Source organism: Natator depressus, chromosome 5 (assembly GCF_965152275.1).
Source record: "Natator depressus isolate rNatDep1 chromosome 5, rNatDep2.hap1, whole genome shotgun sequence".
Classification (NCBI taxonomy): Eukaryota; Metazoa; Chordata; order Testudines; family Cheloniidae; genus Natator; species Natator depressus.
The window spans coordinates 71,877,125-71,901,230 of record NC_134238.1 but is presented as its reverse complement, the minus strand read 5'-3'; the positions used below and the strand labels follow the sequence as shown (position 1 = coordinate 71,901,230).

General features: G+C 41.0%; 1 protein-coding gene across 4 annotated transcripts in view; it reads left to right on the top strand.

Moving 5' to 3' along the window:
• PGGT1B (protein geranylgeranyltransferase type I subunit beta) overlaps positions 1 to 24,106 on the top strand; it is a 67,141-nt gene that overhangs the window by 19,480 nt on the left and 23,555 nt on the right. For all 4 annotated transcript variants that reach the window (XM_074954019.1, XM_074954020.1, XM_074954021.1 and 1 more), the window contains 2 exons: positions 9,567 to 9,634; positions 18,367 to 18,518. In XM_074954019.1, coding sequence (XP_074810120.1) covers positions 9,567 to 9,634; positions 18,367 to 18,518 — 220 coding nt within the window. The remainder of the gene's footprint in view (positions 1 to 9,566; positions 9,635 to 18,366; positions 18,519 to 24,106) is intronic.

The window sequence follows — 24,106 nt, the reverse complement described above, 5'->3', positions numbered from 1 at the left end:
CAGACATCAAGCCGCTTCAGGGTGGAATCTCTCGATCTTCCCCCTCTCAGACTGAGATCTAGGCTGTGATCCCAAGTGCTAACTGATTAACTCAGGGCTGTTGAAGTAATTATAGAAGTGTAGGACTGGAAGGGACCTTGAGATGTCATCTCGTAATGTTCATTACTTGCTCCTCTGGAAGCAAAGATCAGTAGTATCTCCAGTGACCAGACAGCCTTCTTAAAGAAAAGTATTTATTTAGAATCTCAGAGGGGAAAGGTCTTAAAACGATAAACTATAGACATGTCTAGCTAGCTTCAAGGTTTATCCCCTGGAATTTTGGGAAGGGTACAACTGCTTCAGACATTCACAACTGCTTCTTCCATCTTGATCTGTTTTTTCCGGGAACAAAACATTCACAACACATTTCCGCCGCCCCCCCCCCCCCCCGCTTCTCTCCAAAAAGTCCCTTTAACGCTTTAGAGTGGCAGCGTGTTAGCCTGTATCAGCAAAAACAACGAGGAGTCCTTGTGGCACCTTAGAGACTAACACATTTATTTGGGCATAAGCTTTCATGGGCTAAGACCCACTTCATCAGATGCATGGAATGAAAAATACAGTAAGCAGTATAAATATTACAGCACATGAAAAGATGGGAGTTGCCTTACCAAGTGAGGGGTCAGTGCTAACAAGGCCAATTCAATTAAGGTGGAAGTGGCCTATTCTCAACAGTTGACAAGAAGGTGTGAATATCAAAGGAGGAAAATTTATACTTTCAAGTCAGAAGGACTGACTAATCTAATAGCCTTTTATGATGAGATTACTGGTTCTGTGGATGAAGGGAAAGCAGTGGATGTATTGTTTCTTGACTTTAGCAAAGCTTTTGACACGGTCTCCCACAGTATTCTTGTCAGCAAGTTAAGGAAGTATGGGCTGGATGAATGCACTATAAGGTGGGTAGAAAGCTGGCTAGATTGTCGGGCTCAACGGGTAGTGATCAATGGCTCCATGTCTAGTTGGCAGCCGGTGTCAAGTGGAGTGCCCCAGGGGTCGGTCCTGGGGCCGGTTTTGTTCAATATCTTCATAAATGATCTGGAGGATGGTGTGGATTGCACTCTCAGCAAATTTGCGGATGATACTAAACTGGGAGGAGTGGTAGATACGCTGGAGGGGAGGGATAGGATACAGAAGGACCTAGACAAATTGGAGGATTGGGCCAAAAGAAATCTGATGAGGTTCAATAAGGATAAATGCAGGGTCCTGCACTTAGGATGGAAGAATCCAATGCACCGCTACAGACTAGGGACCGAATGGCTAGGCAGCAGTTCTGCAGAAAAGGACCTAGGGGTGACAGTGGACGAGAAGCTGGATATGAGTCAACAGTGTGCCCTTCTTGCCAAGAAGGCCAATGGCATTTTGGGATGTATAAGTAGGGGCATAGCGAGCAGATCGAGGGACGTGATCATTCCCCTCTATTCGACACTGGTGAGGCCTCATCTGGAGTACTGTGTCCAGTTTTGGGCCCCACACTACAAGAAGGATGTGGATAAATTGGAGAGAGTCCAGCGAAGGGCAACAAAAATGATTAGGGGTCTAGAGCACATGACTTATGAAGAGAGGCTGAGGGAGCTGGGATTGTTTAGTCTGCAGAAGAGAAGAATGAGGAGGGATTTGATAGCTGCTTTCAACTACCTGAAAGGGGGTTTCAAAGAGGATGGCTCTAGACTGTTCTCAATGGTAGCAGATGACAGAACGAGGAGTAATGGTCTCAAGTTGCAATGGGGGAGGTTTAGATTGGATATTAGGAAAAACTTTTTCACTAAGAGGGTGGTGAAACACTGGAATGCGTTACCTAGGGAGGTGGTAGAATCTCCTTCCTTAGAGGTTTTTAAGGTCAGGCTTGACAAAGCCCTGGCTGGGATGATTTAACTGGGAATTGGTCCTGCTTCGAGCAGGGGGTTGGACTAGATGACCTTCTGGGGTCCCTTCCAACCCTGATATTCTATGACTGCTGTGGGTACCCACATGGCCCCAGAGTATGCCAACATTTTTATGGCTGACTTAGAACAATGCTTCCGTAGCTCTCTTTCCCCTAGTGCTCTTACTCACACTACATTGATGACTTCATCATATGGACCCAGGGGAACGAGGCCCTTGAGGAATTCCTTCAGGATTTCAATGATTTCCATCCCACCATCAACCTCAGCCTGGACCAGTCCACGCAAGAGATCCACTTCCTGGACACTACAGTGCTAATAAGCGATGGTCACATAATCACCACCCTATACGGAAAACCTACTGACCGCTATTCCTACCTACATGCCTCCAGCTTTCATCCACACCACATCACACTATCCATTGTCTACAGCCAAGCTCTAAGATACAACTGCATTTGCTCCAATCTCTGACAGAGACAAACACCTACAGGATCTCTATCAAGTGTTCTTAAAACTACAGTACCCACTTGGTGAAGTGAAGAAACAGATTGACAGATCCAGAAGGGTACCCAGAAGTCACCTACTACACGACACGCCCAACAAAGAAAGTAACAGAGCGCCACTAGCTGTCACCTACAGCCCCCAACTAAAACCTCTCCAGTACATCATCAAGGATCTACAACCTATCCTGAAGGATGGTCCCTCGCTCTCGCAGACCTTGGGAGACAGGCCAGTCCTCACTTACAGACCGTCCCCCAACCTGACGCAAATACTCACTGTGATGGGTGGGGTCACAGAAACCCCCTTTGGGACTGCTACTTGATGTGTGTAGACTACCTCTGAGCCTGGTTTCCCTGCCACCGTGGGATTTCAGTGCTCTGCCTGGTTTGAGCCAGACACGCTTGCCTGCTGCAAACACAGATCCAGGTCTGAACCACATCCCCCACAAGCTGCAGGCTTAACTGAAAGCAGCTTAAGATGTGCTTCTGTCTCCAGCACTCAGATACCCAACTCCCATTGGGGTCCAAACCCCAGTAAATCCGTTTTACCCTGTATAAGCTTTATACAGGGTAAACTCATAAATTTGTTTGCCTTCTATAACACTGATAGAGAGAAATGCATAGCTGTTTGACCCACCCACCCACCCCACCCCCGATGTTAATACATACTCAGGGTTAATAAGTAAAAAGTGATTTTTATTAAAACACAAAAATTAGGATTTAAGTCGTTCCAAGTAATAACAGAACAAAGTGAATTACCAAGCAAAATAAAATAAAACACGCAAGTCTAAGCCTAATACAGTAAGAAAACTGAATAGAGGCATAGGGGCACCAGTTTAATAATACTGCGTAGGGCCCCATAAATCCTAAGGACAACTGCAAGAGGCATTAGACACCCTTCTCCCTTGAAGACCTGGACTTCGCAGATCTCCCTCTCCTATCACATATCGAACACCATATACAAGAAAAAACAACTCGACTCAACTGACAGTTTCTCCTCTGTCTCGGTGGATCCTGCGCTTATTGGCGGATTTGCTCGCCTCAGAGGTTCATGGCAGCCCTCAGTTTGGCCACTTTTGCTGGTGGCTCAAACCTGCCATTCGCTCAGCTAACTTCATCACTGGCCAGCATGGGGAAAAGGAGAACAATCCCCGCAGTCTCTGCTGGCCTACCTAGTGGGTTGGGGGCAGGCCAGAGACCTTCCCCTCTGCTGGGACCCCCAGTCCAGGTCAACTCCTCTTATATAAAATAGGGAGTTGGGGAGGATGGGGGGAACCCGGGCCCACCCTCTACTCCGGGTTCTAGCCCAGGGCCCTGTGGATTGTAGCTGTCTACAGTGTCTCCTATAACAACTGCGTGACAGCTACAGCTCCCTGGACTACTTCCCCATGGCCTCCCCCAAGCACCTTCTTTATCCTCACAGCAGGATCTTCCTCCTGAAGCCTGATAACACTTGTATTCCTCAGTCCTCCAGCAGCACTCACTCCCTCCACTAACTGATCAGAGGTCCTTTTTTTAAACCAGGTGTCCTCATTAGTCTGCCTGCCATAATTGATTCTAGTATGTTCTTAATTGGCTCCAGGTGTCTGAATTAGCTTGCCTGTCTTAATTGGTTCTAGCAGGTTCCTGATTGCTCTAGCATAGCCCCTCCTCTGGTCACTCAGGGAACAGAAAACTGCTTATCCAGTAGCCAGTATGTCCGCCTTCTACGACTCTGCTGTACCCAACTGGCCTAGGTCTATCACACAACGCATTCAGTCAGCAAATTAGACTGAAAAATCAACCATAATATGACATATCATAACCTTTACTATTGCCTCACCATCACCAGTATGGATAGAGGATTATGTTCTCACCAATGTAGAAACATTCACATACTTGGGCAGCACCATCAGCCAGTACAGTGGAACAAGCCAGGACATCCAGAACAAAATCAGTAAAGCCAGGAACACCTTCAGGAGGTTAAATACAGTCTGGAAATCATCAACATACAAAACCGAACTCAAGATATATCAGAGTTGTGTAACTTCAACATTACTTTATAGTGCAGAATGCTGGGGAATGAGCAAGTATGACCTGTCCAAACGATCTTCATTCCAGACAACCTTTCTCAGAAAAATCCGTATCTTTTGGCCCAGAACAATCTCAAACCAAGATCTATTGAAACAGTTCAGCCAAGAGGATCTGAGCACCATCATTTCCAGGAGGTGCTGGAGATGGATTGGCCATCTGCTTCAGATGGAAACTGATTCCATCACCAGAGTACCAACAAGATGGACACCTGAAGGCAAGCAAAAACGAGGCCACCTGAAAAGAACATAGCGAAGAGCTGTGGAAGCCGAGCTGAAAAACCTGGGGCACAGCTGTGGAGCCATTGAAAGACTTGCCAGAAACAGTCAGGAGTGGAGGAGCTTCGTTGCTGCCTAAATGCTAGAGGCATAATGGGAACGTGAAGATGATGATGATGATGATGATGATGAATTTCTGTAGCCATATGACCTTATGTCATTAACCATGTCCTCATTCTCCTCTTCCCTCATTATGTTTCACACTTGTTGCATCTGGTCTAAAATTGAATTATAAAACTTGTTGGGCAGGGGACTCTTGCTACGTGCTTATACAGGGCCCAGCACAATGGGGCCTTCACTGCACCGCTGAGTAACAGAAAACTCCCTAGATCGAGTTTGAGAAACTTGCATCAGTGTAGTTACTGGTGCAAGTTTCTACTGTAGACATGAGATGCAGATATAAAGTGGGGCATCAACTGGTAAATCACACCAGTGTAAGATGCCTCTGTATCTGTGCACAGTTCATCTGTATTAGGAGCTTGCCGTGTAACTACATTGTCTAGTTAGGTTCTCTAATGTAGACAGGGGCTAGGACTTTTAGATCAGAGCAAAGGATGTAACAGCAAAATTAAGGGCGCTTAAGAGCATCTAGTTGAGGGGAATTAGAACACTAACTAGCCTTTTATCTCTAGAGGCCCTTGAGTCAATCCAGCTATGCTAATACAGCTCAGAGAGGCATATTTGAGCTGTGTAGAGCAGTGCTACTCAAAGTGGTGGTCTGCAGACTGGAGCAATCAGCTGCCGGTCCACGGCGAGTTTCCAGGAAAGAAAGAGAAAAATAATTTAAAAATCACACTGGAATTTCACCAAGAATAATTATCAGTTGATAAAGTCGACAATATTAAATATTTTCAGAAGCACATATTATAATATTGATGATTATGTCATAGCGCTACAGCATGTTTTGCATGAGATGCGCGAGCGCATGCTTACCCCACTCCTTCACATATAAAGACCCCGCCCCACGGAAGTTACTATCGAGAAGTTGAATAAAGAGCGTCATACGGATCTCTGCGTGCTTGTCATTTGGGACCCCGTCCGAGCCCACTGATCTGAGAATGTAAGTACTAATATTATACATTTTAATAATTATTTTCTATCCTATCCCGCCGTATCCCTTACGAGGTAGATAGACGATTGAGCACCACACACCTATAGCCAAATAAACAATCCTCACTTCCACTATATCCATATATCATTTCATACACTTTCTCATTGTTCTTACTTATGGCCTTCCCCTCTTCTAGAATCAAACCTACATGTTTCTGCCAGGAAGTTCTCTAAATTCCTTGCTTTCTCCATATCCTTCAGACAGGTAAATCTTATTTTTGACATGCATTATTCATTCTTTCCATATGTTCAAACCATCTTAACTTTCCAATTATTACCCTGTTTGCAATTTAATTTTAAAATGTATATTCTTATCCTAATATTACTTACCCTATTAATCAATGTTCTCCCGCACATATTTCTCAGTAAAAACATTCCCACTGCATTTATTTGGCTTTCATCCTAATATCATAAATTAAGTATATACCCAGGGTAATGGAATTTATATTCATTATTTTTATGCCTAATTTACAGATGGCGAAGCGAGGTCCAATTGACATATTTATCTAGCAGGCATCCGGTTGCTGAACACGCAAGTAATTCTGAATCAGATGACAATGTAAATGAAACCGAAGTATTGTCAACAAAAAGAATTCATACTAGCTTTACTCGGAAATATGACTCCTCATACATTCAGTTCGGTTTTGTAGCCACGAATGATGATGGAGTGCCAAAACCACAGTGCGTTATTTGTGGCGATGCGTTGGCTAACGACGCAAAGAAGCCGTCAAAGCTCAAGAGGCATTTAAATACAAAACATAATGAAATTAGTTCAAAGCTGAAAGAGTTCTTTGAAAGAAAGCATGTTGATTTAAAAGGCTGTCAGAAACGGATCCTTGAAGTGTCACGCATAAATACTTGTGCTTTGCGTTTCTATGGCTAAAAAGCCATACACAATCGGTGAAATGCTAGTGACAGGGCTGTATTAAAGATGTCTGCATGGAAATGGTGGGCGAGCCGGCAGCAAAGAAAGTGACTCAGGTGCAACTTTCAAATGACACTATAGCTCAACGAGTTCACGATCTGTCTCAATATATGGAAGATCAGCTCATAGGACAGATTAAATTAGCAACGTACTTTTCTTTGCAACTTGATGAAAGTACAGATGTTGCTAAAATGGCAATTCTGATGGTGTATGTGCGCTTTGAACATGAGAGTTATTTGAAGGAAGAGTTTTTTTGTTTTCTGCTTTACTACCAACAAAAACAACTAGTTCTGAAGTGCTCAAGACTGTGAGTGACTACTTTGTTAACATGTGGGTTGGATTTCAAGTTTTGTGTAGGCGTATGTTCTGATGGCGCTGCCGCAATGACAAGACAGCATTCTGGAGTGGTTACCCAGATTAAGGCACTTGCACCTGAATGCAAGTCGATGCGCTGGTTCCTTCACCGAGAAAGTTTTGCAACAACAAAAATGTCAACAGAACTAAATAGTGCTCAGTGAAGTCGTAAAAATTGTGAACCATGTAAAGGCAAATGCTTTAAATTCGAGACTATTCGCTGCATTATGTGATGATATTGGAGCTGATCATAAACAGCTCCTATTGCATGCCGATGTACGTTGGTTATCGAGGGGAAAAGTCCTGTCAAGAGTATTTGAGCTCTGAAACGAGCTTGCCGAGTTTCTTCAGGACAAAAAACCAAATTGGTCACAATTGTTCCGAGATGTGGATTCGATAGCCAAGCTGGCTTATTTGGCTGATATCTTTGCCATCTTTAATGATCTCCACACCTCCATGCAGGGAAGGATGGCTTTGTGTCTTACAATGGCAGACAAGATGGATGGACGGACAGAAACGAAAGCTAGAAACATGGAAGAGTTGAGTGTCAAGAGATTGTTATGACATGTTTCACAAATTAGCGATAATAATCACCGATGCAGGCGAAGACCTTAATGTTACATCTCTACAAAATGTCATCAGTGAACACTTGACGAATTGGCAGAACGTTTAGTTTTACTTTCCAACAGAAGATCCACGGAAAGGGACTGGATGGATCCAAAATCCGTTTATTCCATTGAAAGATGACTTAACTGTCACTATGGAGGATAAATTGTTGGAGCTGGCTGCTGACGAAAGATTGAAGATGAAGTTTCGAAACTACAACATCACTAGCTTCCTTTTGGATAAAAGTAAAAGCAGAATATCCTGAGCTTACTGAAATTGCTCTGAAAACTCTTCTCCCATTTCCTTCAACATACCTCTGCGAGACTGGCTTCTCAACCATGAGTGTCATTAAGACAAAGTACAGGAATAGTATGGATATTCTCCATTGTGCGTGGCACTGTCCTCAATTGGACGACGACTGGATAAGCTGACAAAGAAGCAGGCTCACCTTTCACATTAGTAAAGGTTAAGGTTTAACATGCCTATTATTGTGTTAATAAAATAGCTTATCAATTTGATATTTTAGTATTGACATATTTTCAAAATTATGTCTTCAATTTAATGTTACCTATTCCTTTCCATCTTATTTTTATTTTTTTAACCTTTACTTTATTCATTATTTTTTATTTTATTACTTTATATATAATGTTTTTATAATATCTTTGTTAAGAGACTGCTGGTTTGATTTGATATTTTTTTTATTTGTATTGTAATATTTGTTTACAAAATAAACATAAAATAAAAATGTCTGCCAACTTTTATTCATTGTTTCCGATATAAATTAATATTACGAATGTTCAAATATTTGCTTGGATCATAAACTAATAGTAGTCATTTTACGCCATCCACACAGATGCACAGCCTTTCAGTCAGTCTTCAGTGTATTTAAATGGGAACATCTCCACGAGTACACTACACTTGGTATGCACACTCCCATTCCATTAATACAATGAAGACTGTTAGTTTTTCTGATCTGATGTGCTACGTGCCTATGCAAGTGCGATGATGATATGGCACAAAATATGGTACCAGTGCCTGGCACACTGGAAAAAAAATTGCCAGTCCGCCACATCAGATAGTTTGAGAAGCACTGGTGTAGAGGACCTGGGCTGTACTTGACTTTTGATGGTGTGTGGTATGCATTAGTGCTGTGCGTCCTAAGTACTCAGATACCATGAAGATCAACACAATATAAAACCTGTAAATAAGAGTTTCACATTTGAATGATTGCTAAGTGAGCAGTTTTCCCTCTTATAAAAGCTTCTCATGCTTCTAGATTTTGGAGGAGAGAAATAAGCAATGCTGTTAAATCTTGTGACCTTTCAGGCTATTTTAGTTTTAGATCATATCTTGTGTGGTTTAACGTAATGAGCCTATTTACCATCTTTATGAAATGGCTAAAAAATCAGTGCCGACTTAAAACCATAGTAGTTGACTCTGTGCTTTGCAGCTGATCTTAAACAGTCTTGGTGGATGGAAATCCAGAGGAAAACAACCTGTTTATGCTATGCATTTTTCCAAATAGGCAATCTCCTCTTTCAAAACAATGGAGGAAATTTCAACTAGCACAAAATATATTTCAGCCAGGTGAAGCCTGTTTTACGCTTGGCACTAAGATCATTCTGAAAAAACTTTCTTTTCCCTGAAATAATAATATGCTGAGATTGCCAATGTACTGAAAAGATAAAAGAAAGCTATAGTAATATTTTGAATTATGTTGAATTAATATGTCTGGATCCTATCCAAAGAGTTATAATTTTAAATGGCTGTTTCAACAGAGTAAATGAGGTGTTTTTTCCCCTCCTAGGATCAAATTTAAATCGCTGTGGATTCCGAGGATCTTCATATTTGGGGGTGCCATTCAATCCATCCAAGGTTAGTTGGCTGTGTGTGTGTGTGTGCGTGCGCGCGAGAGAGAGAGAGAAGACCCCTGTAATAACTAGTAAATGATCTTGTGGCTTCTTCAGAGAATAACTACATAACCATGAAGTGAATATAGAACCAGGAACCCTTTAATATTTAATTGTTTGTATTTGCATAGTTTTTTTTTTTTTTTTTAAATCCACACTGCACCCCCACACAGTACTGTTTCTCTGTTTACAAATGGTTATGGAGAAACTGATGTATAGGTTGTGGATTGCCAAAACTACACAGCAAATTGTCAGTGCTTGGTTTAGAAAATGGGAGTTCCTAATTGCAATCTACTGGGTAAAAATTATTCTCTGGTCCAAGAACTACATGTGAATCCTGTCCAGAAAAAGCAGAATTCCACATGGCAGAGGAGGTGCTCAGTGTTCTCAACATTTCTCTTTCTGTGTTCAACCTCAGGACAGCTGAATCTTTCTCAAATATGGTTGAGATCCTACTCACATCTGTTGGGGGGGGTACGTGAATCCATGGGATTTTGAGGATCAAGGGGATGGGAAACGTGGGAAATAGCAGAGCCATTGCTTTTAGTGGTGGGAAACTGGAAGTGAACAGAGGCTGCTGAAGACGATGGGGAGGATTTGGTAGGCTCCGAAGATATGAATAGACTGGTAAGCTGGACAGGGAGAGGCACTAGAAGGCAAGGGATCTGTGCAGCATGTGGGAGGGTGGTGAAGACAGGTCAGTTGCTGCTAACATGTGGGAAAGAGAATGTAGTTTCAGGTAGGGGACAGATTCCAGCCAAGTATCTGAATGAGGAAAGAAGGGTGGAAGTAAGATCAGAGGATTTTTATGGGGGTTTGAAACTGGGAGGAGAGGGTGGGCATCTATGCACAGGAGGATATATAAAATTGATTGACACTGGAGCAACAACTTACCTGCTCCTTTTACATAGCAAATCAGCCAAGGCAGCAGCGCAGTTTCCTGCTTGGGTGCACAGAGTGGCACCCTTTGTTTTCATAATTTACATCCACAGTTTTCCTTCCACATTCAGCAAGGCTAAAGAATTGTGAAGGGGAGTTAATGCATCTCTGCACTAGGCACTGCATTAGCAGCGTAATCTTTGTATCTTGATTTGCTGTGGATCTGCCCTCTTTTTTTTTACACCATAGCTTGTGTCTGCATCATTTTACTCCTAACATTGCAATAATCAGATGAATTTGTCACCTGTTATGATTGGCATTCGCCTCAGTCATAATCCACTACACACTGAACTGTTACGCAGCCTCGTGGAAAAAAATCTGTCTCTGTAACAGACTCTTACAGAAATAAACATAGTCGAGGGTCTGTAATTTTTAAGAGGTCTTGTTAAAATCTTATTAACCTTTAAATATGTAAATGACAATCCAAAACCTGAATAAGGTTGTAAACACATCTTCAGTCTGGTACTGTAAGCCAATCCTCTTCTTCAAATCACCATATAATCAGAACCTGATGTCTATCCCACAGCACTAGTGCAACAGTGAGTGAGGGGACTCCTCCACCATAGGGGTAGCTAATAAATCACTGTATCATTCATAATATTTAAATAAAACTTTAAACAATTTAATGCAGTACACTAAATCAGCACATGCGTCATTGGGAGACTCATTTATGCCCAAATCCTCTCTCCTGCACAAAGCTTGAGGAACTGGGCTTAGCAAAAAGGAGTTTGGCTGAGGTCTTGTAACGCACCTTGAAAATGAAGAGTGCGATAGAATGTGCTAAATATTATTACAGGGTGTCAGCATTTCACTGGTGCTTTTTCATTGTGATGCGTCTGTTCAAACAGCACACAATTTAAGACATGAATCTCCTCTTGTCAGGAAATGTGTTGCTGCCCTATACGCTGTCCTGTGCTCTTGTAATTTAGCCTGTAGAAAGAAGCCAGGGGATCATCTGTGAAAGTCAATGTACATTCCTTTGTTTAAAAACTATTCATATATCAGCACACTTTTTTACATTCGTGCATCAATGCATTGTCTACTGCCTTTGGTAAAAAGGAATTGGATCTGTCTTTGTTATAATTGATATTAAAAAAAGGCTTAAAATATTGCCAATGCTACCTTCTTTCCTTTTTCAAATAAATTAAAGTGATTTACTGAAAGGAGCAAAAACTATGGAACCCTTGCCAGGATAAAGCTGGCTTTAATTGATATAGAAATGTAGGGTTGGTAGACAAACCTCTTGAGGTCCCCTAGTCCCATTCTGCTGTGCTGAGGCAGGCCTGGGCATGCAAAGTGGTAGCTCCATAAATTTGTTAGTCTCTAAGGTGCCACAAGTACTCCTTTTTCTTTTTTCCTCACCTCTGACACAGGGGCAATGGTAGCTCTTGTGTCCCATCGAACTAGGCCGAGGTTCCTGTTCTGGATGTTGTGATCTGGTATGCTGGGTTGCCGTGTGGCTCAGGTTTGGCCCCCTGGCTTGTGGTGATGGCTGAGAGGCAGCTGGGTCAAACGTGAATGGTGCTGCAATCTTATGGGCCTGGCTGCAATGCCCAGAGAGGGGATCTGGGACAGGAGCTGCTGCTGCAGGGTCAGTTGTAGACACAAAAAAATCAGACAGATGGGAGAATTACATTATCTGACTTTTTCCTGTTTTTGACATACCTGTAGCCATACTTACAGTCTTCAAAATTCAAACTGTTAGACCGTAAAGTGGACTGAGGGGACCCCTAATCAATGACACTTTGGGTATGTCTACGCAGCGCTTTAACGTGATTGTGTAGTCGCAGCTGCAGTGCTGGGAGAGAGCTCTCCCAGCACTGTAATAAAACCACCTTGGTGAGAGGAATAGCTACCATCGCTGCGCTGTAGCACTTTACAGCGCTGAAACTTGCATCACTTGTGGGTGTTTTTTCACATCCCTGAGCGAAGAACATTTCAGCGCTGTAAGTGGCAGTGTAGACAAGGCCTTTGTCTTGTAAAACTTCTTGAAACAGGTCATGGTTGCTAAATGAACTTAAAAACAAAAGATTTTGTGTCACCACAGGCTGGGTCACCTTTCAGGCTGGGACTCCTCCCCCTTGTTCAGTTCTTTGGGAGTCATTGATGTCATGAGCAGAGATGAAGGAGGAGAGAGGTGAATTGGAGGCCACTGACTCATTCTTATACCACTCTCCCTTCTGAGGATTACCCAAGTGAGAGTTGAACTGTCCCTGTGATGAAATGTAAATTTCTTGTTCACACCTTCCCACTGCTGGAAAATGGCTGCTTAAGTAGATGATAGCCTGCTTAACTTTGATATTTGTCTGGGGGCTGAAAGGCCGGCTTTTCTTAACCTTGGAGCGTGTTATAACAATGATACACAGAGTAGAATCTTATAACTTCACATACAATGTTGATACACCTATTACCAGGACAGTAATGTTCATCAGGTTATGACGTTTCAAATAATATCTCACAAGGCATCCTTTGTGTTTTTGTTTTTTTTTAAAAACAACAAAATTTATCATAGTCTTGTAAAAATGGCAACCATAATAGTACAGACAGTCTCACTATAATTCTTCCAGAACAAAACTTTACAAAACTTTTCAAAATGTACCTTTTGGAAAGTCTAAAGGATAATATTTTTGAGAATTACAAATGCCTAAGAATATTAACTTACAATGAAATCTCCTTCTTAACTGTACCATTGCTACTGTGACATTAATTTCAAATGGAATTTCTATAATCTCACTTTATATTTTGTCTTGACTTATTTTACATTGTACTAAATCTGATCTGCCCGATAAGCATAATCTTTCTCTCCAGGAGAATTAAACACTGTGAAGTAAAATTTTAACACTGTTTCACTCCAACTTTTACTAATCTTCCATTTCAGATGTCCATATTTATTGGAGATTGATTTAACCCTAGTGAGATGCATGTATACACAAAACTCTGGAATGCAATCAATATTTATTGCACACTACAGCTTTTTCAGTGTCATTGTATATCGTTAGTGCTGGCATCTTTCCTCCTCTTCCTGGACATGTGAAGTAAAACAATTTAAGATTTTGGCTATTCCTGTTCGTATAATCCCATTGCATTAAAAGCTTTGGAAATTCAATTTACCTTTCAGTGTAGATTGACCAACTTGCATATTATATAAGCAATTGTTGCAAAGTATCATGGAACTTTTCCAAACTCTTTTCACCTTACTTTAATCTATTTGACCAAGTTAGTTAGATTGTAAAACACTTGGAAGGAAATTGGGTTACCCTCCTAGGTTACAGAGGACACTATCAGGGCAATGTTAGCTCCAAATGTAGGTTTTGTGGAAAAAAGACTTAAACAGTCATTTATAAACTGAATATTTATTGTGATGGAGCTTGATTCTATGGTCCTAGACATCAGGAATTTGTGATAACTCCCCTGGGTGCTTATATTTGGGATCAGAATTCTAAAATTCAAAAAATGTAGAAGAGCATCTTGGGCACTGGGCTACTGAGAATAAAAGTAATTGAGGGGAAGGTCTGTTGGAGGTAAGGACGTAGTGTTGTAACCTTCAGAGCTGAAGTGCCTAGAATCCTTGAAACCATGTTCCAATCCCAGCAGGGGCAACTCAGTCTCAAAGTTAGATGAATAACATACTATATAGTTTGCTGATTGGTGGATGTGCCAGAGGAGATGGCAAAACAACATCCCGTCTACTCTGCCTGGGCTTTGGACCCCTCTTCCTCTACCAGTCATCTGAGCCATGGGAGGAAGAGCAACATGGTCCTAGGTGTAGAGTTAATGACAGGACTGGAGACTTGTCCCTCCGCAGACCCTATCTGGGAGCAGCTGTGACAGAAGGACATAGTGTGAGGCCCACTATGACTTCCCATTCTGCACCTCTGTTATCCCTCAATGGAGGGATAACCCCAATAAGGAGGTCTCAGTAGCACCCACCTCTCCTTGTCATATGAGCTAAGCATGGAAATCACACATGTTGAGGGCAGTCTATCCACTGACCTAGAGATTAGTCAGCCTGCCACCATCTACAGCTGCTGAGCAGGAGGTAAGATGTAGGTGGGTACAGACTCTAGACCTGGACTCTGTTGGTGTTATCCCCTCTGAGAGCAAGTCCACAAGCGCTCCAGGGAGCACCCCACTTCAGCCATGTACACTGAAGGAAAAAGAGCATCATGCTGTGAGTGGAGAGTACCCAGCAGCAGAGACCTGCCCAAATCCAGGGTTTTGGTGTGACAGCAGACTCTGTATTCTGCAATTTAAGCTCTTGACATCTTTTACTCTGGTGTACCTATCTCCCTTCCTTTCTCCTTCACAGTCTCTCCATTGCCAGTCTCATTTCCCATCTTCTGTGCCCCTCTTCATCCTTTCCTCAGTGTCCCTCCTTTTCCCTTCCTCCTTTTTAACTTTCTGCCTTCTACCATTGGCCTTCAGCCCACCTTTGCCCTCCTATTACTTCACAGAAAGTGAAGCTTTGTATGTTGTATCCCTTTCCACCGCTTGGATCTTTTTTCTGATTGGCTCTGTAAATGCTCAAGAGCAAGGACTGTCTCCCTTTATGGATACACAATGCCTACAGTTTGAGTAATACCATAATTAAATTCATGGTGGTGTTTTTGTAAGAGTAGGGATTTGTCCTGCCAGAGTTTTCTTTTCCTCCTCTCCCCTTGTTGTACAGCATTCTCTGTGCCTATTGTGTGCTTGGCTATCATGCAGTCTCCACATCGTCAATGAGCTCTATGCCGCAGCTGTGGAATTTGGTGCAGAATTGAAGCTTTCATTTAAAAAAAACACAAGAGTTTGGCCTTTTATGGTTGTGAAGGTAACAGCGTTTTATATTGAAGTCGTGTTTAGGTTGTCTTTGGAGTCTGCAGTCCGAGAGTCTGATTTGTCCCCATTCATGAAATGCAGTGGTTATGCTGAAGTATAACCATGTAAATCTCAACATGGATTATTTCATTACTGATCATTCAGTAGAAGTTTCTCTCGGCACCTTCCTAGTGCCAAAAGCCCTAGCTGTCAAAACCACTAGCTTCCCTTTTGATGCAATTATAAATTATGAATACAAAATTTCTCTAGCACATTAAGGTAGTAAAAAAATGAATTTATAATAAATACAAATAATAAATGGAATATTGCACTGAAAAATCTCAGTTCTTGAGTTTAACATGAATCTGCCACAGAAACTGGGGGCCTTACAGCAGAGTTAGTCCAGCCTCTTAAAGTCTGCAGGGGACTTTGCATGTACAGTGGATTCTGCTTATTAGCAGTCTGTTTCCAGCAAAAAATTGCTATTACCTGGAAGTTGCCAATAACGTTGAAAGTATGTTTGCAGTGCTGCAGCCAGAGAAGGAAGCCCTGGGATGTACTTGCTCCGGCTGCAGCCCCCCAAACTTGCCTACAGGGCTGCTGTCAGAGAAGGAAGTGCTGGGATTTGTTGAGCCCGGGTCCTGCATGCCAGGTCAGGAAGCAACCCAGAGAGTGCAAAGAAAGACACTGTGGAGCTCCATGGGTCCCCAGTGCCCTCACTCTTTGTGGAAAGACCCAGCATCTGGGCTGCAGCCCCGCTGCTGCCCTACCTGCTGCCTCCTCTCAGAGGCCACAGCACTGGGATTCCGGGGTGCGCGTGTGTGTGTGTGGGGGGGGGGGGTGTCTCCCACTGGACAAGGAGGCAGGTGACACAGCCTGTTACCTCTTCTATGGACTGTGGGTTCTTGACCACAAGCAGGTTTGCTGCAGCCAGGGAAGGAAGCACTGGGACAATGCCAAGCCTGTGCCCCCGGCACCGGGGTAGGACAGAGCACAGGGAGAGCTACTGTGTAGCCCCAGCGCTTTTTTGCTTGATTGCAGCCCCACAAACCTCTTCTTCCCCACCCCCCAAAGTTGTTAATAAATGGCATGCCTGTTGGCAAAGTTCAAATCCCTTTAACATTAAAGTAATTGGAGTGGCATCGTTTCACAGTAAAATGTTGGTATTAAGCAAAAGTTGTTGATACTGGGATTGCTATTAAGCAGCATCCACTGTAGCTTATAAAATGCTTGGGGGATCCATCTGAATGAAATGTATCATCATAATAATACCTAGCTCTTATATAGTGCTTTTTGTCAGTAGATCTCACAGCACTTTATAATGGAAATTAGACCATTATCTCCATTTTACAGACAGAGGAACAATTCATGAACTTATCTAATTCTGTTTTGAACCCAGTTACACTTTAGGCCTTCACATCATCCCCTGGCAATGAGTTCCACAGGTTGACTGTGCGTTCTGTGAAGAAGTACATATTTACATTTGTTTTAAACCTGCTGCCTAATTGGGTGACCCTTGGTCCTTTTGTTAAGTGAAAGGATAAATAACACTTCCCTATTCACTTTCCCATATCACTCATGATTTTATAGACCTCTATCATCCCTCCTCTCCTCCCCTCCCCCGACATCACTTTTCTAAGATAATCAGTCCCAGTCTTTTTAATCTCTCCTTGTATGGAAGCTTTTCCATATCCCTAATAAATTTTGTTGCCTTCTTTGTACTTTTTCCAATTCTAATACCTTTTTTCAGATGGGGTGATCAGACCTGCATGCTGTATTCAAGGCATGGGCATATCATGGATTTATGTAGTGTCATTTTGATATTATCTGTCGTCTTATCTATCCGTTTCCTAGCAGTTACTAACATTGTTAGCTTTTTTTGACTGCTGATGTGTACTGAGTGGATGTTTTCAGAGAACTATCCACAATGACTCCAAGATCTTTCCTGAGTGGTAACAGCTACTTTAGTCCCCATCGTTTTGTGTGTATAGCTGAGATTGTTTTCCAGTGTGCGTTACTTGAAATTCAATTTGTAAATGTGATCTGCCATTTGGTTACCCAATTTAGTGAAATCCCTTTGTAATTCTTCGCAGTCAGCTTTGGACTTAACTATCTTGAGTAATTTTGTATTATCTGCAAACTTTGCTACCTCACCCACTTTTCCAGGTCATTTATGAATATGATGAACAGTATAGATCCATGGGGGACACCACTAATTACCTCTTTTGTGAAAATTGATAATTTCTTCCTACCCTTTGTTTCCTATCTTTTAGCCAGTTACTGATCCATGAGAGGACCTTCCCTCTTAAGCAAACTCAGCAGCCATGGGATAAGTGCCTTAGGTGAGGGACCTTGTCAAAGGCTTTGAAAGTCCAATTCACTACATTGATTGCATCACTCTTGTCCACATGTTTGCTGACCCCCCTCAAAGAATTTTAATAGATTGGTGAGGAGTGCTACAAAAGCCATGCTGACGATTCCTGCAACATATCGTGTTTGTCTGTGTTTGATAAGTACTGTAGTTTCAACCAGTTGCCTGGTACTGAAGTTACATTTACCAGTCTGTAATTTCCAGGATTGCCTCTAGAGCCATTTTTAAACATGGGTGTTACATTAGCAATACTCCACTCATCTGATACAGTGGCTGATTTTAAGCAATAAGATTCATATCACAGTTGGTAGTTCTGCAATTTCATGTTTAAGTTTTTTTTAAGTATTTGTAAACTTCTAGCTCCTCAGCAAAGGTGTCAGATGAAGCTGTGCAGTTATATAGTTTCCTTCAGGCATGTCTAGTCAGGTAATTTCCACTTGACCAAAATTAATGCAAAGATTAACATTATTTACCTTTAAAACATTGTCAAAGGTTTGACTACTTAATTGTAATTCATTGAATACTTACTTGTAATTCAAGAGCTTATGAAATCAAAATAAGTTAAATGTATTTTCTTTTAATTTTAGGGTCCTGGTATATCTCATCCCTATGACAGTGGGCACATAGCAATGACATACACTGGCCTATCATGCTTGGTTATTCTTGGAGATGACCTGAGTCGAGTAAATAAAGATGCCTGCTTGGCAGGACTGAGAGCCCTCCAACTGGAAGATGGAAGGTACAGGACATTCTTTATTACAGGGTACTCTGGGAAATTTTGAGGAAAACCTAACCATGGAACAAAATATACACTTCACCCGCATAAAATATCTGTTATGTCTTTTCCACCTTCCAGAAGTTTGTTTGCTGTGGCTGGTGTGAAAACTAGAAGATAGGCAAGTTACCAGGTAGTCTGTTGGAGTCTTGAAATGCATTCCAGAACTGATTGATTTCTTAGCCCAGTGCACATTCACTATTGGAAAGTTACTGGCTGGCCTGGTAACGTGATGGTAGTGGTGCCTTTCAGGAGAGGTGAAGTGAACTTTGACACACCCTCACATTCTCTGGTTGTGTAACTCTGTGGAGCACTGTCAAAGCAGCTTTCTGTGCCTTCTGGGAAGAGAGATTTGCTTAGGTCTGATGACTACTTCTGGCTGACTTAAGAGCAGATGAAAAGTTAGAAGTTGAGATTCAGGAGTATAATTGGGTGGAGAAAGAGGATACTAGGGATCCCTACCATATCTGGATTCTTTTTCTGCAGTCAATAAAGATGAACTCTACTGCATAAACTAGCTTTATTGTATTCCTCAGATCCAATAATAGATACTGAGTGATTCTGCTTGTAGTCAGTGAAAGGCAATTGGTCAGGCTGGGGGGGAAAAAAAACAAATCTTTATTTCTCCGTACTCATTTCCTCCAAGCAGTATAAACTTTTTCGGTCTGCCTCCAACACAGTGAGCGAGTGGCATGTGGAGCATGGATATCTCTCTGTGGTGCTGGAAACACTAGGACTTGCTAGGAAAAAGATCGCAGAAGTGCAATATGTGCAGTACTATGCTACAGCAAAGTTTGACTTTCTGCACAGTCTCTTCAGAATACCTTAGTCTCTAGAGATGGAATGTGTCTTCTTCAGTGGTAGCTAACTCTGAAGTCAAATGTCAAAAGATTGAAATGTCGTTAGGAAATATGCTTATCTGGGTGCTAATGCCAGTTATTCAGAGCTCTATCCATGCTAGGCACCTTTGATCCAATTTGCAGCCTCTACTGCTGGCTTTATGCCCTGGTGTCATATCCTATTTAGAAGGATACAGATGTCATTGGGACCAAAATCTTTGTGCGTGTCTGTTTTTAAAAAAAAAACCCGCAGGTAGTTTTTATTTTAAAACATGAGACCGTTAAAGACCTATTCTGTTGCAGTATGTGTAACCCAAAGTTGCAGCTTAGTACAGAATTATATGTAATCAGCTAGTTGTCCCGTCTGAATGAGGAACATCAACATGAATATAGCAGAGTAAATCAGACTTTCATTTTTAATGAAATCAGACTTCCTTACCTAATAGCTTCCTGTCAAAATGACTCTAGTTATAAATCAGAATGCTGTAGCTTAGTTACTATATTACGTGTGTATATGATATAAAAAGGTATGTGTGCATTTTTTTTAAAACACCTTTTTGATTTTTTTTTAAAGCAATATTTGTTTCAGTACTAAAAATAGTGTTTCAACATCACCCATCCAGTGGGGTTGTTGTCTCAAGACTGATCTGCAAACAGTTCTTGTACTGGTTCAAAACCTGTTCAGTTAGTGTTGTGATTTTTTTTTTTTTTTAAATAGAAATAGTTAACCAGCACAGCCCTAGTGTGGACCATTATAAGTATAAGGCACCTGGACACTGATATTTATCTTATTTCCCCTTCCTGTACAGGAATCACTACATTGATAAAACACCTCTGTAGCAACTTCATCTAAGCTAAGGGGATTGTACTGCTTTAAATTACACTGATGTAATTAAAGCTGTGCAACTTTTTGTGTGTAAACAAACCCTTAGTGAAAAGAAAAGGAGTACTTGTGGCACCTTAGAGACTAACCAATTTATTCGAGCATAAGCTTTTGTGAGCTACATGCTCAAATAAATTGGTTAGTCTCTGAGGTGCCACAAGTACTCCTTTTCTTTTTGCGAATACAGACTAACATGGCTACTACTCTGAAACCCTTAGTGGTTGCTGCTGTTTCAGTGATATTTTCTAGCTGAGAACATGATACGTCCAACACACTGCAGGACTGAAAATATTGGCTTTCCTGTTAGAAAGCACTGCATATCTGTGTAAAACTTGTTTTAAAGTAAGTACTATATTTAAACTGTTTGTCTATTTTTGAGTTAAGAATAGTTCAAGTTAAGAAGACTCTGTTTGTATTTGTTCTATGTTTTGTGATTCCCAGTTGGTCTTTAGTGGGAATGTAGATTGATTCCTTCTTTGCATGATAAATTGTTATGGTAGGTTTTTAAGTGATTGATTTTAAAGACAGTAAAAAGCATAATTAATGTGTTTTAGTGATCTCTTTTCTTTGTAATTAGAAGAGAGGCAAGAGACCCAGTGTACAAACTCAAGTTTTTCTAATAAAACTCTTCAACAGACTGAGATTTTTGAACAGTATTTGGGGCTCTCAGGCTCTTAAATAATTTGTTAGGTTGTCTGGAGAACTAACCATACTTAGGCACTGTTAAGTCAACCAGTCACTAGCTTTTTTTCCCCCTGCTTTTAGAAAAGATGGAGCAGAAAAAATTCTGTTACAGAAAGCATAACCTTCAGTTTCTGTCCAGCACTTCCAAGCTGCTAAATTCTAAAAATTAATGCAAGGCATTAACTGAATTCCCTCTCTGTGGATCCAGTTGTGTTGATCCTCAGTAATATATATCAGCCAAAAAGACACTGACCCCCAGAAATACCAACTGTAAGATTGAATGAAGCCAACAATTTGTTTATGAAAACAGAACACTCTCTTCTGAACCTTTTTTTTTGTGACAGGTATTTGGGAGTCCTTGACCCAACTTTTAAAGATAAAGCAAAAATCCAAGTATTGTACTACATTAGTACATGAAACTTAAGCTGTTTTCTTCTACAAACCAGAAGAACGCTTTAGATACCCAAGATTTTTTTCTGAAGACATCATGATGTTGTTGGTAGGTCTTCATGAGCCTGAGTTTTTTTTGTTCCAGATTCAGTCAGGATAGCTTACTGAAAGCTCACATGGTGAAATAACTCTAAAATGTATTTGAAATTCAATACAGTCTTAGTTAAGTATGATACTAACTGAAGAAATGTAAGAGGTAATAGGAAAGCTCGCTCTGTCTTTAAGGTAGCCCCCATTCTGCTTTAAGACTGACTTAATAATCCATGTTAATATGTTATTTAATATGTTAAACTAATTGTTTATCTAAAAAGAAAAGGGAGTACTTGTGGCACCTTAGAGACTAACCAATTTATTTGAGCATAAGCTTTCGTGAGCTACAGCTCACTTCATCGGATGCATAAAGTGGAAAATGCAGTGAGGATTTTTTATATACACACAGACCGTGGAAAAAATGGGTGTTTATCACTTCAAAAGGTTTTCTCTCCCCCCACCCCACTCTCCTGCTGGTAATAGCTTATCTAAAGTGATCACTCTCCTTACAATGTGTATGATAATCAAGGTGGGCCATTTCCAGCACAAATCCAGGGTTTAATAAGAACGTCTGAGGAACAGTGGGGGGGTAGGAAAAAACAAGGGGAAATAGGTTACCTTGCATAACGACTTAGCCACTCCCAGTCTCTATTCAAGCCTAAGTTAATTGTATCCAGTTTGCAAATGAATTCCAATTCAGCAGTCTCTCGCCCGAGTCTGGTTTTGGAGTTTTTCTGTTGTAATATCGCAACTTTCATGTCTGTAATCGTGTGACCGGAGAGATTGAAGTGTTCTCTGACTGGTTTATGAATGTTATAATTCTTGACGTCTGATTTGTGTCCATTTATTCTTTTACGTAGAGACTGTCCAGTTTGACCAATGTACATGGCAGAGGGGCATTGCTTGCACATGATGGCATATATCACATTAGTAGATGTGCAGGTGAACGAGCCTCTGATAGTGTGGCTGATGTTATTAGGCCCTGTGATGGTGTCCCCTGAATAGATATGTGGATACAGTTGGCAACGGGCTTTGTAGCAAGGATAGGTTCCTGGGTTAGTGGTTCTGTTGTGTGGTATGTAGTTGCTGGTGAGTATTTGCTTCAGGTTGGGGGGCTGTCTGTAGGCAAGGACTGGCCTGTCTCCCAAGATTTGTGAGAGTGATGGGTCGTCCTTCAGGATAGGTTGTAGATCCTTGATAATGCGTTGGAGAGGTTTTAGTTGGGGGCTGAAGGTGACGGCTATAAAATATAGTAAGAGGCAAATAACATATATTGCCTAACTGACACTCCCAGTTCTTTGGAGTTGGAACCATTAAATATAGCAGCTCCTTAAGGGAAGTAGAGCTGGTCTAATGCAGAGGGATTAAAACTTAAATAACATTCAGCTCAATTCCCAAATTCCTCTGTAAAATCAGCATTAGAAATGAAAACTTAACCTGAATGGTCTTTAAAAAGTGTACAATAACAAGAGAGATGCATGTAATTTGTTAGAAACTGGTAGGTTCTAACTGGTTGTGCTGTTATGATTCCCATTCATAGTATTAAAATCCAGTTTCTAAGTACTTAGTCATTTGTAAAGCCCTGTCTATACTAAACTGTGTGAATAATTGCTGCTCAGCGGTGAATATTATACATCTACCCTCTCAAATTAACTGTTTTACACAATTCAACTTGTGTGTGTGCATAACATGGATAGATCAGGATTATGTAAATGCTTATTGCCCATTTTAATAGTCTATGGATAAAATTCTAGTTCTTATCCCTCTCTTAGTAAGGAAATTGGATTGACAGAATAATGGGCTGTTAGCATAAAGACATTAATTAGCCTACATTTTACTTATTAAAATAAATTGCACTGCTATTATAAATGTCTCAGATCCACACATCTGATAGACATTTGTAAAACATGGATCCCTTGACTTAATTTTTTCTAAGTTAAAAAATGTCTAGCAATTTAGATTGGGTGTATAGCTAATGAAAAGTTCTTGTTTTACGTCACACATTCTATGTGGGTAGTTAAATTTTTAACAGATAACATCTTAGCTCATATAATGAAGAGTAGGGTGTAATGGTGTTATTTCTGACGGGATTGTGATCCATTTCATTATTAAACTGAGACAGCAGTGTTAATTAAAATAGAAGTGTTGGCTTAATTTATTTTTAACTTATGAGTCAGGTGAGACTTGCATGGATATCGCATGATAGGGCTCTACAAAGTTAAACCATTTTCAAGAACTCAAAATTATTAGAACACGACGCTAAATTTCTTTCATAAACTGAAAATTCCAAATTTTAAGGGGGTGTATGAAACAATATGTGATATTTCCAGAATTGGACCTATTGTCTAGAGCAACTGACTGATATTTAATGGACCAAATTCTTGGACGTTTGTGTCAAGAAATTGCAAGTGTGCATTTGTTAGGCACGTGAATAGCCCAGTGTGCATGCAGACGTTGATTTGCACCTCAGCTGGACACAGTCCTCTTGTAGTATGGCCCAATGCAAACTAAGCATTGCAATAATCTTGTTTTGAGGTTGTGAAAGCGCAAAATCCAAGGCTAGAGCCTGATCAGGGCAAGCTAACTAATAGTCTTAAAATATTCTCAGATTGTAAAAAGACTAATGAAAAATTTAATAAAAACAAGAACACTGGAACATGAATGAC